The 14,279-nt window shown below is 52.5% G+C and overlaps 1 protein-coding gene across 3 annotated transcripts in view; it reads left to right on the top strand.

The window, feature by feature from the left end:
• Positions 1-14,279, top strand: part of IL17D (interleukin 17D) — a 47,866-nt gene that overhangs the window by 6,520 nt on the left and 27,067 nt on the right. For 2 of the 3 annotated variants that reach the window (XM_081045895.1, XM_081045897.1), the window contains exon 3: positions 12,167-13,263. The exons of the other annotated variant lie outside the window; for it this stretch is intronic. In XM_081045895.1, coding sequence (XP_080902021.1) covers positions 12,167-12,473 — 307 coding nt within the window. In that variant the 3' untranslated portion in view covers positions 12,474-13,263. Of the gene's footprint in view, positions 1-12,166; positions 13,264-14,279 lie in introns of those variants that run through there. 3 annotated transcript variants of the gene reach the window in all.

Below are 14,279 nucleotides of genomic sequence, written 5' to 3'. Positions count from 1 at the left end.
GACAGGCCCTGGGCCAGGATGCAGGTGGCTGGATGCTAAAGCTGGTCCTCCTCTTTGCTGCCAGGAGGCTGCCTCTCTGCCAGATGGGGTTCCCGGTGTGTCCCCTGGGAGGCCTGAGGCTGGAAATCTGAAGTGTATTTCAAGCAAAAGTCAGAGAATGGTGGAAATGGGCTGCAAGTCAGAAATACTGAAAGGCACAGAGGGACCACTCTCGGTGTGTAAGACATGCTTCAAAATACAGGTCCGAATGGCAGGTGGCTTGTCGTATCTTCAGAGGCAGAGGGGCGCTCGGTAGGTGGTGGTGGGATGGCTGAGTAACCAGGTGGAAGAAATACAATTGGATCTCATTCCTATATGCAAATAAATTCAAGTGTAAAAAATGAAACTGGAAGACAGATAAAAACACAGCCGTTTATAATCTTGGAGTGGAAAAGGCCTTAATAGGTCACAGACCCCCAAAGTCATAAGAGACAAGATTGATCAATTCAGTTACTTCATCATATGCCATTTTTTCTTAGCAAAATTTAAAATAATAGAAAAACAACATCAAACTGGGAGAAGCACTTGCAGCCCAAGTCCCAAAGGGCTCCTTTCCTAAAGAGCTCCTACAAACCAGTGAGAGAAAGACCTCATGGAACAGTGAGCAGAGACCATGGGGAGTCCCCAGGCAGGACGACACATGACACAAACAGCTGGCATATAAAGAGATGCTGGACTTCAGGACAATAAGTGAAGCGCTTATTAAAACTACGCTGGGAAGCCTTTTTTTTGGCAGAGATGCAGGAAAAAGCATACTTGTACAGTAGAGCACTGTGCATCGGTGCAATTTTATGGAGAGCAGTTGGGCACATCAGCATTTTAAATTGATCCGCTCTCTGACCCAGCAAAGACGTGACTCGGACCCCACACTGGCCATCTTCACACCGGTGTTCATTGTCGTAGCGGGGGATGGAAGCCATCAGAACATCCAGCGGGAGGCGGCCAGTGCGGTCACGGTGCCCCAGAAGCAGCTGTGAAGGTGCTGAACACAGCCCGTCACCGGCGCCATGGGATGCAGCAAATGCTCGCTGCAGGCACACTGCCACCACGGCTCCGAGAGGAGCGCTCACGTAGGCCGCGTGTGTGTGCTGTTCTAAATCACACATGCACGCGCACACGCACACACGTACGCGCTGAAGGGCATCTTTGGAACCGGTTATCCCAGTGCCTCTGCAGGGCACCTGGCAGGCTGGGGCAGGAGCAGGAAGCAGTCTTACTTCCTGCTTGTATCGTCTGCATTTCCTGCCTTGTGCGTGTGTTACTCCTTTCAAAACCATCTTAGCTTTTAAATGGAGAGCAGCAGGGGAACTTCAGCAGCCATGAGGTCAAAATGGATGCCAAGGAAACGAAGCTTCAGCGGTTGGCAGTGGCCTGATTTGCCACGAGCACCGAGCGAAGGGCTCGTGTCCTCTTAGGGGACATAGAGCTGACAGCAGAGGCCGTGCTAGCATCTTGGTAGAGGTGTCAGAGCCCCTTGTGACCCCAGGGCTGGGCTGCCAGGCTGTTGGCAGGTGAGGGACCTGGCCCGGTGAGCTGGAACTGGGTGGAGACGGAGAGTAAAGGGTGGATTCTGCTTCCATAGAAGACCAGTGTGCTGTTAGAAAAGCGACATTCAACTTCCAGGATATAAAAGTATTTTCTCATTTACTTTGTGGCATCTTGTTTGTTTCTCTTGAGCTTTACAAACAAAAATGCCCAAAATAAAATCAGTGTCATTGCTTAACAAGCTTTTTGAAGCCACAGTGACACAGTAGGAAATACATTATGGGAACACTGAGGTTTGTTAGGGTTTAAAGACCCATCGCTCACTTATGTTGAAACCCCCAAGATAAACACCTTCCAGCACTGTAGATAGTTTTTAATTCTATGTTTCAATTCTGGGGAGTAGTCTAAGGACAGTTTTCTTCTAATGCACAGCTGTTTATTTTTAGGCTATTACTTTTCCACCTAACTTCCTACAGAGAATTTAAGAGACCTCACCCATTTACTCTGCTGTAAACAACTCCATGGATAGCAGTAATAGCAGGGGAATAAAAGGAGAGAAACAGGACAGGAAGAGAGGAGGGAGGGCAAGGTGGGGGTGGTCAAGTGACTTAAAAATAGAGGCAACGGGAAGTTGCAGAGGCAGTGGGACCCTCAGTGGGCAAATTGTCCCCAAGCAGATGTGCCTGCAGCCAGGTTGTCTCGGCAGGAGGCCACCCGAGGACACCAGGACCTGCCCAGGGGTGGGATTGGCTGCTAGTAAGCAGCAGGAAGCTGGTATCTGCCTATGGGGGCTCTAGTCGCAGAGCTTTGGGCAGGTGAGGAATAGGAGGGGCGAGGCAGCAGCTCCCTGCCCTGTGCCTGTTAGGTGAGGTCAGCACTGGCCCAGGCCCGCGGCGCCCATTCCCCATGATGACCTTCACGGTCCCAGAAATCCCTCTCAGCAGACGTTTAGCTACAGTGCATTTGAGAACGCTTTTCATCAGGAGTGGTTGAAGTAAAAGGCTGTTTTTGCCTAAACCTCCTCTAACACAAGCATTTTGCTTCCCCTGGAGGCGACTGTCACTTCTTCCATTTACCATGCGGGATGGTTACACCACCCATCCAGCACCAACCCTGACGCAATTCTCCTAGATGACACCACTTTTCCTCCATCATACTGTTTTAAATTGTAAATGGACTGTAACATTAATTAGAGAAAGTTAGAGAAGTTTGGGGTTGGTGTTAGAGAAAGCCATCCCACTGCAGTGATCCCCCTTTTAATATTCCCACTTACCTTTTTTCCAAATGTGCCTCCCATTCCCCGGGCACTTTCCTGTTTGTGTCTGCGCCCCGGGAACAAAGGTCCCCACGATGAGCCCTGTGGCTCCTCTCCCAGGAAAGGGGCTGCACTCTGCCAGGAGGCAGCACTGCGCCACCCACCACCCCCACTGGGATCGCAGAGACCATTTCTGAAGGTGGGGAGGCCTTTCTTAGCAAGTTTAGATTTTCCTGGGTCCCAGCTTCCAACCTATGGGTTAGTCTAATGACTTAAAAATAAACGAGCAGGGAGTGTCCATATGGCACAGGTACTGTCTGTCCTGTCTGTGCCATCTTACGATGTGTTAAGAAAGACAGGCAGGATTGGAGACAGGGACAAGAAGAGAGAGGAGAGAGCAGCAGTGGCCGCCTGCCTGGCGGGGAAACCCCCAGTTACTACCTGTAATGTGAGTGCAGGACTGCCCATCACAGGTGGTGGTGGAAAGGACACTCACCATCCACAGCAGTTTGTTTAAGAAATGTTGGGACTATACCCCCCCAAATTGTTTTTATGGCTAAGTGACCTTTAATTGGCCAAAGCACTGCACAGATTGTTTCCCCTCCGCTGCTCAGAATACAGCAGTGTCTCCTGCCGCCAGCACTTGCACAGAGCGCAGATAAAAGCACTGTCCCGAGCGTTGCCATGGGAGTAAGGGCCTCTCCTTCGTTCTGAAAGTAGGGACGTTCCTTTTACTTGGAGAGTTAGTTTCTCTGCCTGGGTTTTACTCTCGCATTCTTGTGGTAGCCAGGGATGGTGACATTTCATCCCACTGTCGCCTCTTTCAAGTGTCCTCACCTGAATACAATGCTTGTACTTAATACTGATAAGGTTTCGGGTAAGTCCAGGAATTAACTCTTCTCATAAGTGTGCACCACACAGCTAGTTCATCTGGGATCAAGGGAGGCCCCTCTTGTCCCAAGGTCAGGCTCATGGAGGGAGGGTGTCTCTGAGCCCCTGCTGTTTTTTCCTTTGAAGAGACAGTGCCCAGCTACAGCAACTGTGGCATTTGCCATGACAAAGCAACATGGCCCTGTGAGGAATTCTGGCTCTCCTCATCGCCCTCCTCTCTTTCCCTCTAAAGCCCTTTCCTGAATCCTCTTCCAAATGCTTTGCAAGCCGTCATGTCTCTCTCCTCACCCCTGACCTCCCAAGTGACCAGATTTTATGTGGAACCTGGGCCTCCGCTAATACCCACGGGCTGCACAGCTCGCTGTTCAGCAGCTGATGGAAGACTCTGGACATGCCCCTCCCCCTCAGTGCCTCAGTTTCCTCCTGAGTGCAGGGAGAGGCAGGCAGGCTGGGCTCTCCTAGCTCCTTGCAGCTCAGAGCAGACCCCGTTGGCACAAGATCCTGAGAGCTGACCTTGGTGCCAAGTTCAGGATGACAGCCAAGTCACCCTTAGTCCCCACAGGGGCGTAGGGCTGATCCCTCGCTCTCCTTGGCCAGCGGAGAGGGCCAAGTGGAGCCCGCGGGGGCCTGACTGCACGTGGCTGTGTCCGGTCGTACTCGCCGCTCTCCCAGACCGATTGTCCATGTTCCCTTTCATGGGACATGGCACCACCAGTGTCTTCTTGTGGGGCTCAGAGCACCTGGCGGCGTGTGCCCAAGGCCGTGGCTCCCTCAGGCTGGGCTGCTGGCACACTGGCCACAGAGGGAAATTGTTTGTGGTCTTCATGTCCCCAGTTAGTCCCTGACCGGCAGCTCCAGCCTCGTCCTTCCCTTTTTTCCCAGGGGTCTCATGACCTGTCCTTTGCCACCAAGGGACAGTTCCAAGGGGAGAGGTGGCGGTTAACACAAACCACCTGACCCTATGCTACCGTAGAATCGTTGGGGAGCTTTTAAGCGGTGCCAGCACCCTGGCCACCCAGAGCGTGCTTGTGCATGTGGGTCGGGGAGCAGGCCCCCTGTGCCTCAGTGAGGGGCCTGACACCCCAGGGCCATCTCGCCTGCGATGCTAGGTGCTTGCTGAGTGAGCAGTGACCTGCGGTAATTAGTCCCCGCGGCCTCAGGGTCCTGGGCTGATAGGATCTTGAAGTCGGGTGTGTTTGGGAAAATGCAGCCCTCCCTTTGGGTCCCGCCAGCTGCAGTGTGCGGGGCCACACACCTCGTAGAGACCACCCTGTCTGGGGTGACTGCAGCTGCCCGTGGTGCACAGTTTAACCAAGAGGACGGTTGTCGGGCAGCTGGCTCGCTGAGTGAGAATGGCTGCGATGCAGGGGCAGGAAAGCACGTGATGGAGGGCTTGTCTGTGACTCACCCGGCATCCCAGACCGGCGTCTGTCAGGGAACCTCACCTCTCGGGAGGGGTGCCTGCTCCCTCCGCCTCCCAGATGTCCCTTCGTGGTAATTCCATAGCAGCTTCATGTCTGGTGGGCCAGCGCCTCGCTCTTCACAGTGGCCTTGACTTGTTGGCCTTTTCTCTGCTTACAGGCCTACAGGCCACTTGCCAGGGTCTGAGAGATACCTCCCGGGGTTTGGTTACAGTTGCTCTGAGTTTGGATTAGTTTGGGGGACTCTTCAGTGTCTTGGACACTCTGGATTGCAGGTGTCTTTTCTAAGAAGAAAACACTGATAAAAAAAAAAAGTGACATCATCAGCCCTGCCCCCAAGCAGCTGGGGAAAGTAGCCTGGGCATCACCTCATCCCCTTCACTTGGCAGAGAACCAGGCCGGGCAACGACTGCCCGGTGTTACTGGTCAGTAACTGAGTGGGACAGGATTTTTAGGTTCAGTTCTGGGTTGAACTCATCGACCTTCAGAACCATGACTGTCGAGGTGGCTTTGTTCCCACTTACGTGTTCAGTGCTCGTGGGTTCCAGTCCAGGTTGGGGAAGGTGTCTTTCTCCCCCTCACCCCATTCCGGGCTTGGGGTCCTGGGGTTGCTGTGGACACAGCCAGCCTCAGCCTCTGCCGTTTCGTTTTGGGGATGTTTGAGGGTGAGCCACATTGTGAGTCCGTGCAGTGAGTACAAGGTGGGCACTCAGGAGCCACGCGTCTGCCTGGGTGTCCTCATTGTTCCCCAAGTGGCACTGCTCCTGGAACACTCCGGATTGTTTCCTACCAAGTTCAGGGCCCAGGGTGGGGCGTGCTCTTTTTCTGTCACTGCTGTCACTCACATTCCTCTCCCTTCTCAGTTTCCATCACTTCCAGTCATCCCGGGAGGACTGTCCTTTGTTCTTGGATTAAGCCTAGCCAGCTGTCCCTCACTCAAGCCAAGCGCCACGCACGGGCCCAGGGACACTTCTGGGATCCCGCTAGAGGGGAAACTTGATGTGTTTCTAGTCCTGCCTGTGCCAAGCTTCCACAGAGCCGCATGCAGAAAATGGGAGGACAAAAGAATCATTGCGTGCGAGGAGGCCACAGCCGGGCCAGAATCTGCTTGGTCCCATCACCACGTTTGGTCAGAGAAGGGCCCCGTTGGAGTTTCTTCATGTTTTATTTTTGTGGCCACTTTCTTTAACCAAAAAGCGCCCTAGCCAGTCGCTTTCCCAGAATCTCAAGGCCGGACACTGGGCTGATGGGCCTTAGCATGTGTCTGTCCCCTGGCCGTACTGAAGCTTCAGACCTCCTCTCCTGGTCTCTTCTCCACGCCCCAACCAACCAGTGACCTTCCACGTGTCTTTTTCTTTGGGAACCGGTGGCACCGTACGGGGTGTCAGATGTGCTGTGTGCTCGTGTCCCTGCCCTTGGCAGCGCATTTCTATTTTAAGAGTACCTCCTGGTCATAAAACCCCGTCTGAAAAACCACTGAATCTTATGCATTCTTCTTATGTCCCAGGTCCCAGGCAGAGGCGGGGCCAGGCAGGTGTCTGTTCTGTTGTGATGTCCTAGCCCAGAGGTGTCACTGTGATAGTGTAACGAGTGGGTATTTTCAGTCAGATGAGCCTCTAACTGGCGGCATCCAGGCACCTGGCTGTGCCCGTACAGCTAACAGGTGACGGTGGGTGGGTGCCTGCACACCACAGGGGACAAGGGACCCACGTGCGTAGACTGCGGGCTTTGGCCATAGGTCACACCTGTGTGACAGACGAGGAAGCAGAGTCTGCAAAGGCTGCACCGGTCTTCCCAGCCCCCACGTGTCCTCTAGTCGGCACTGCCCGGAGCCCTCGGTGGCTTTGCACAGCCTGTGAAGGGAAATGCAGGCCTTCCTCTGGTCTTCCGGCCCTTGTGCGCCGCTCCCACGCCTCACCAGCTCGTTGCATTGCGCACACACCCCACCAGCCACAGTCACGCCAGGCAGTCTCCCAGCCTCTTTGCCAAGCCCTCCCCACCCCAGCTTTGCAGGCTGCACCCTCCTTGTCCTCTGGCATCCCCTCAGACCTCGCTGGCATTCCCCTGGGGCCACCCCACATGCACGGGCAAGTGCCCTTGGCGCTGCGTTTGTGCAGAGGCCATAGTCTCATCCAGGGCCCTCCTCAGGAGCTGCCAGTCTGCTGAGGGACGGCCCGTGAGACCAGAGGGCATTCATTTCCCTGCATCGGCACTGTTGGCCGCGTGTGTGCCCGCGCACACATTTGGTGTGCATCTAAACGACAGACCATTAACACACTCGGAAGGCAATATTCCACATCTTCACAGACTCAGTCGGGTTCAGACTCCCAACTGTCTCATCAGTGGTTCTTTAAAACTTTACAATTTTATTTCCTGTTTTTTTGTTTTATCATTTAACTCTGTTTTGAAATTTCAAACTACAGTAGTACCTCGGTTTTCAAACGTCTCCGTTGACGAACATTTTGGTTTACGAACGCTGTGAATTTTAGGGATCTATGGTATCATTAGATAGTAAAATTCATGCTAAATTTGCAGTTTTAGGGGTTGATGTTAAAGGTCTGGAACAGATTAATCCATTTTACATTACTTTCTATGGGAAAACTGTGCCTCGGTTTTCAAATGTTCCAGAACTCGAACGGACGTTTGGAACGGATTACGTTTGAAAACCGAGGTACCACTGTAATGAAAAAACTTGTGCATTTAGTATAAGGAATTCCCTGTACCATTTTACCCAGATTGTCCAAAGGTGAGCATCATAGCTGAGCAAAATTGTCAAGGTCAGGAAGTGGGCACAGGCCTGTCGCCTGACCTCTGGCCTCTACTGAGTGTCCTACTAAGGCCCCTTCTGTCAGCCACAGCCCCGCACACACAGCCTCTGGGGGCCAGAGCCCTCGGTCACCCTCCGTCTTTGGCAGTTCTTCATCTTGTAGGACTGACCTTTGGAAGAGACTGGTCAGTTACTTTGTAGGATATGCTTCAGTTTGGTCTGATGTGGTTTTTAAGCAACCACACAATTTTTCACCCAGACGGAGATACCTGGGAGTAAAGGGGTCTCGATTCCTAAGTGCAGTGATGCCCAGTTCTGACCCTCTGCTCAAGGTTCTTTTTATTACTGACGTGTGATTGACCTGCATTAAAGTGGTTTCAGCTGTACAACGTAATGATGCCATATTTGTATATATTGTGAAATGGTGACCACAGTAAGTCTGTTAACATCCACCACCTCACCTAGTTACACAATTTTTTTCCTTGTGATGAGAACTTTTAAGGTCTACTCTCAGAAACTTTCAAATGTGCAGTACAGCTTTAACTGTAGTCACCGTGCTGTACATTACGTCCCCAGGACTCATTTATTTTATAGCAGTAAGTTTGTACCTTCTGACCCCCTTCAACCATTTCACCCCGCCCCCGACCCCCAATCTGTTCTCTGTATCTATGGGCTTGGGTGCATGTGTGTGTGTATGTGTGTGTTTAGATTTCACATACAGGTACATTCCTTGTCTCGGTCTGACTTATTTCACTGCACAGTACTCTCTAGGTCCATCCATGTTATTGCAGATGGCAAAATTTCATTCTTTTTTTTGGCTAATACTCCATTATATAAATATACCACTTCTTCTTTGTCCAATCAGTAGACACTTATGTAGCTTCCATATCTTGGCTGTGGGAATAGCGCTGCAGTAAACACAGGGGTGCATATATATTTTCAACTTAGTGTTTTGGATTTCTTTGGATAAATACCCAGGAGTAGAATTGCTGGGTCATAAGGTCATTTTGTTTTTAATTTTTTGAGGCACCTCCACACTGCTTTTTTTTGAGCCACCTCCATAGTGGCTGCACCAATTTGCAAACCAACAGCGCACAAGGATTCCCTTTTTTCCACATCCTTGCCAACACTTGTTATCTCTTGGCTTTGATAATAGCCATTCTGAGAGGTGTGAGGTGGTATCTCATTGTGGTTTTTGCATTTCACTGATGGTTAGTGACATGACGCATCTTTTCATAGGTCTGCTGCCCATCTGTGTGTCCTCTTTGGAGAAGTATCTATTCAGGTCTTCTGACCATTTTTTAATTACATTGTTTTTTGCTATTGAGTTATAAGCGCTTTATATATTTTTGGATATTAGCCCCTTAACAAGATGTGCAATTTGCCAATATTTTATCCCATTGCGTAGGTTGTCTTCATTTTGCTGACATTTTCTCAAGACTCTTTCATGTGTAGGTTCCTCAGCCTCTTTTCCCCCTTGCAATGAAATGTCTCCTGAGTTTCCCATTCTGTATGTTGTTGGTCATTTCCTCAGTACTGTGCCTTCCCCACCCCTGTATTTCCAGTAACCTGGCTGTCACATCCCAGTTTGGTTTTGCACCAGCCTCCTCTCAAACCTCTGCCTTTCCTGGCCCCCTGGGAAGTCACTCCTGCCTCTGGCAGTCTCCACAGTTAGACTTCTCCCTTAAAAGTTGGTTTTCCTGCCTTTTACTTGGCTCTCCACACACTCCCCTGAAAAGTCTTATTTAACCACCCTCTACAATATGCTAATAATTTGAAAGTCTCCACCTTCTGCCAGACTGCTCTCTGTAGCCCCAGGCCATCTCCCACCCATGCCTGAAGGAGCCACTAAAATTCCATCTGATTGGTCACTTCCCTCTTTAACACCCTTCCTGTCACCTTCAGGGGTGCACCCAAGTTCCCTGCTATGGGACCACCCCAGACCTCTGTGGTCTGGCCTTCACGGGTGGCACCAGCCCCATCTTGTCATTGTCCTGTGTTGTTCCTGTGACTTTGTCCTCTGCCCTAAATGCCTGTTCTCCCTTGTCCATTTGGCTGATCTGCCTGGGAAGCACCTGTGCCAGGAAGCCTCCCCTCGCTGCCACAGCTGGGTCAGTTCAGCATTTATCCCCACGTGGTGAACGCTAGAATAGCAAATGTGTGTTTCATCGGAAGCCCACACCTAAAATGTCACTGGCACTCAGATATTTGTGGACTAAATGTGATTGGACATATTAGAAATTCCCTTTCCTTGGAACGTTAAGTTAGGGTCTTCTATTGCCCTTCAGCTATGAAGGACAGGAACCCGTCTCCATGGCACTGTCTACTGCACTTTTCCTCTTGCAAAGCACTGGGATCGGTTTACTGGGGCACGAGAAGAACACAGCCCTTCTTTTCCTTCCTGCGTAAGACAGAAAATGTGCACTTCCCTCCAAGAGGCAGAAGTGTTATGAGAATATGGGGAAAGAGGAGGTGAAATTGGACCAACGAAATTCAAAAACTCTTAAATATGGCGGGTCTGCACTGAGTTGCTGCTGGTTTGGGAGGGGGTATGCTGAGCCAAGCCTGGCGCAGCACAATCGGGATAATGGCTGTGCGATGCTGAGGGAAGCCGGTGATGGAAAGCGGGATCGTCCCAGTGAGGGCCATGCCGCGGAGCCTCTGAAGGCGAAGTAGGGGAGTTTGGGTTGTTCCTGACCCGAGCCCACAGCACGAATGGTTCCGGGGGCAGGCTCTGTGCCTCAGCACAGCCCAGTTGTGGGGACAGGAAGGAGGCTTTGCAGAAGAGGCAAGTTGGACAGCTGAGGGTGGGCAGCTCTGTCAGTCCTTGCAAGGCTAAAACTCAGTGCTGCAAAAGCCCGGTGGCAGAACCCAGGGGACAGCAGTGGTGAGCAGCTTAGTGTTTTCAGCCACTTGTGTACATGTTGGGATGGGATGGGAATGGGTGGAGTCTGTGAATTTAAGGGAGTTGGTGGCAGAGCCACTTGGATTTTGCAGATGGCCCCATTAGCCCTCCTGTTGGCACACAGCAGATTTCTCAGCATTCACACCTGACTGCCTGTGGTGTAGCTCAGTGAGGCATGGGGGCGCCGCGCTAAGCGCTACCCTGAGGCCTCCCTGCCGCCCCCTCCACTGCCCCCATGCTTCCGTTCACCAGGCCAGAAGTCCTGGAATCACTGCTGACCTCATCCCCCATTTAGACAGGGACCAAGTACTTGGAAATGTCCTTCTTGGCAAGTGGGGCGTTGTCCCCTACTTGAGGCATGACCCACCCTCTTCTGGGCATCCCACCAGCTCCTGCCTCCCTCGCCCCCTCTCCTTCCATGTGTGCCTGATGTTACCCACAGCTCCCCTCATTGTAGCTCTTTCCCACGGTGTACATGGCACACAGTTGGTGTTGAGGAAACGTGTGGTGTGAAGATACCATTTCTCGACTCTTCTAGGAAGCCATCCTGCGGGGGGGGGGGGCAGCACACACCCTCAAGTCCTGGGCATAGGACATCTCGTTGTTCTTGTGTCACCGCTCCGCTGGGTTTGCAGGATGGTGGCGCGTGTTGGCTCTGCCATGTGTGTTGCTTGAGAGGTTGGAGAAGGCGGGACTGTGACTCTGAGGTTTTAGGGTCCCCAGGACTCGGCTCCAGGAGTAAGAGAAACATTTGTAAGAGGATTATACACGTTTTAAACAAGCAGGTTAATGTAAATGAGAAGTTGGAGTCATGGTGATCCCATGAGAAACGAGGACAGTCGCTCCCTGTGCAGGGGGACAGTAGGGAGGAGTCTTAGGTCCCCGTTAGTGGCCTCCAGACCCCTCGCAGGGTGTCCACAGGCTGTTTGGAGGACTTTACACTTGGTCCTTGGCATCTGACAAACGGAGACCTAGACAGGAGGATGACTAATTTTTCAAATGTCACAGGCTAGTTAGGCCTCCTGTCCCCTTCGCAGAGGAGAGTACGGGGACCCTGACAGACGGACTCAGGGCACACCTCGTGGCCTCCTGGACAAGAGTCTCTCTCTGCCAACGGCCAGGTGGCTGGTGCGTGCACGGTCTGGCACCCAGGCCACCTGGCCGCGCGCAGTCGCCCGTCCTGGGGCCCAGTATGGGCAGCTCCCTGGCAGGCCTGCGGGGGTAGCCTCGGCACAGGGGGGCCTCCCATCACATCGCCGGGCGTGGTCCCTGGGTGCGGGCGCGCAGCGGAGGGCTGACTTTCCCGTGGACGTGAACGCAGATCGGAAAGCACCGGAGGGGACGCTGGGAGGCCGGGACCCGCCCGCAGACCGGCGGCCGCCGCTGACGCCCTCTCCCCGCAGGGTCTCCTACGACCCCGCGCGCTTCCCGCGGCTGCTGCCGGAGGCCTACTGCCTGTGCCGCGGCTGCCTGACGGGGCCGCGCGGCGAGGAGGACCTGCGCCTGCGCAGCGCGCCCGTGCTGCTGCCCACCGTCGTGCTGCGCCGCACGCCGGGCTGCGCGCGCGGCCGCGCCGTCTACGCCGAGGAGTACGTGGCCGTCCCCGTGGGCTGCACCTGCGTGCCCGCGCCCGGCGGCGACGACCCGGACGTCCAGGAGCGGCCTCGGGGGCCGCAGCGGGACCCCGCCCGCGCCCCCGGCTCCTTCTAGCGGAAGCCGGCCCGCAGCCGTGGGGAGGACGGCGCTGGCCGCCAGGCGCACGGGACAGGCCCGCGTCCCCACTGCGTCGTGCGCAAGGGACACGCTGCCGGGATGCGCAGGTCCCAGCCTCCACTCCCAAGGCGGTGATGGACGGGTGCTTTTTAAGTCATTTAAGAGAATGTGTACCTGTTTCCAATAGGGACAGAAGCTATTTTTATCAGCAATTTTGAGCTATTCCATTAAAATTTTGTGACATTTTATAAACATTCAGTCTTCACTTCGTCTGCTAGGATTTTAGTCCTCAGATAAAGCCTTTTAGCTGGCGCTGCTATCTGCGACCCTGAAGCCAGCCTGTCCCCAGCTGCTGGCACAACTCGAGGCCCAGGGCTAGACTTGTCCCAGCCTCTCCCAGTCTCCACCAGCTGCTCCAGGCATAAAAGGGAGCGCAGGAGCCTCGGGTCACCCCACACACATCCCAGGAATTCATTTGGTTTCCCCTAGTATGTCAATGCCACAGATTTATACAATTGTTTCTTCACTTGAAAGTCAGTGGGGCCAATTTGTGGATGAGACCACGTGTGAGGTGGGTTGTGATGTGTTTGCTAGACCTAGGAAGAACCCAAGTCAGGACTCATTTTAAGGACTTGGGAACTCGCCACGAGGAGAAAGGGGGCCAACTTTCTGTCTGTATTGCAATGTGAGATGAATCCTGACTCTTCTTTTGGCTCAAGTCTGTCCCTGAACACGGTGATTTGTAAAAGTGAGTTCTTTTTAAATCATTAAAACGACTATGAAGGTATGCTGCTTTTGTGCATCTCTGGGCTCAGCTCTGATGAGCTCTACTGAGTCTTAGGGGACATGTGTGTTAATTAAGGTCTTCACGTTATTGTCATTTTATGGTGGAAGTTTAAGATTTGCTTTGGTCTTAGAAAGATCTACTAGTCACATGAAGTAAATCAGCTCTTTGCTCCTGTGACACCAAACCAAGCTGACAAGTGCCCTTTACGTCCTTCACCCCAAGCTTCAGCTGCCACAGACATGATGCAGCTTTGGCCACCCACTTTACTGTCCCTTAGTGTGACCTGGTAGGACGGTACTAACTGTTGACAGAAGTTGTGCATGAAACACACACTGCTGAGCAAATCCAGATTGCCTAAATAAAAAAAACTAAAATTGAAGGTGATAGCTGTGGATAGTTGTGTACAGTTTGGAAAATTTTGCCAAACTGTTCAAGCTCTTTAAAAAAAGAGGTATACTTAGCAGATATATCTGGAATACATCTCATCCAGAAACAAGAGTCAGAGCGATTTTCTGTTGGCAGTTTGGATCAGCAACAACAAAGATCTGTAAATTACAAATTGTCTTTCACACTGGTGACTTGGTGGTGGCTTCAATCACCAGCCACTCCTCAAATACACATAGTGCAAACATCAGGAGAGTACACTGTTTGCATGGAGAAAAATGTCGCTTTTATTAAGTGTATTATTAGTTTAAACTTAGTTTAAAAGGAAGCACATTCCCAGTGGAAGAAACCGGCCTGAACCCTAAGACATACCCAGGTACCACTATTTGTGCTTTTTCTCTGAATGGCGCCCTCACCCACTTAATCACTTCTGTTGAGCACTTGCCCTCGGCCAGCTCTGACCACACGTCGCATTGGCTGGAACTGGGACCTGCGCTGGCTGTCAGCTGGCTGCGCTGCCCCGGCGAGCAGATTGCTGCTCCTCTGGCACCGTGACGCCCACACACCCACAAGCACCTGGCGCAGCTCCAGCACTGTCCCAGTGATCCATGAGCTACGGTGACAATAAATAG

This window comes from Rhinolophus hipposideros (assembly GCF_964194185.1).
Source record: "Rhinolophus hipposideros genome assembly, chromosome: 4".
Classification (NCBI taxonomy): Eukaryota; Metazoa; Chordata; class Mammalia; order Chiroptera; family Rhinolophidae; genus Rhinolophus; species Rhinolophus hipposideros.
Note: the sequence above shows the minus strand (reverse complement) of the source record. Positions and strands in the feature narration are given on the sequence as shown.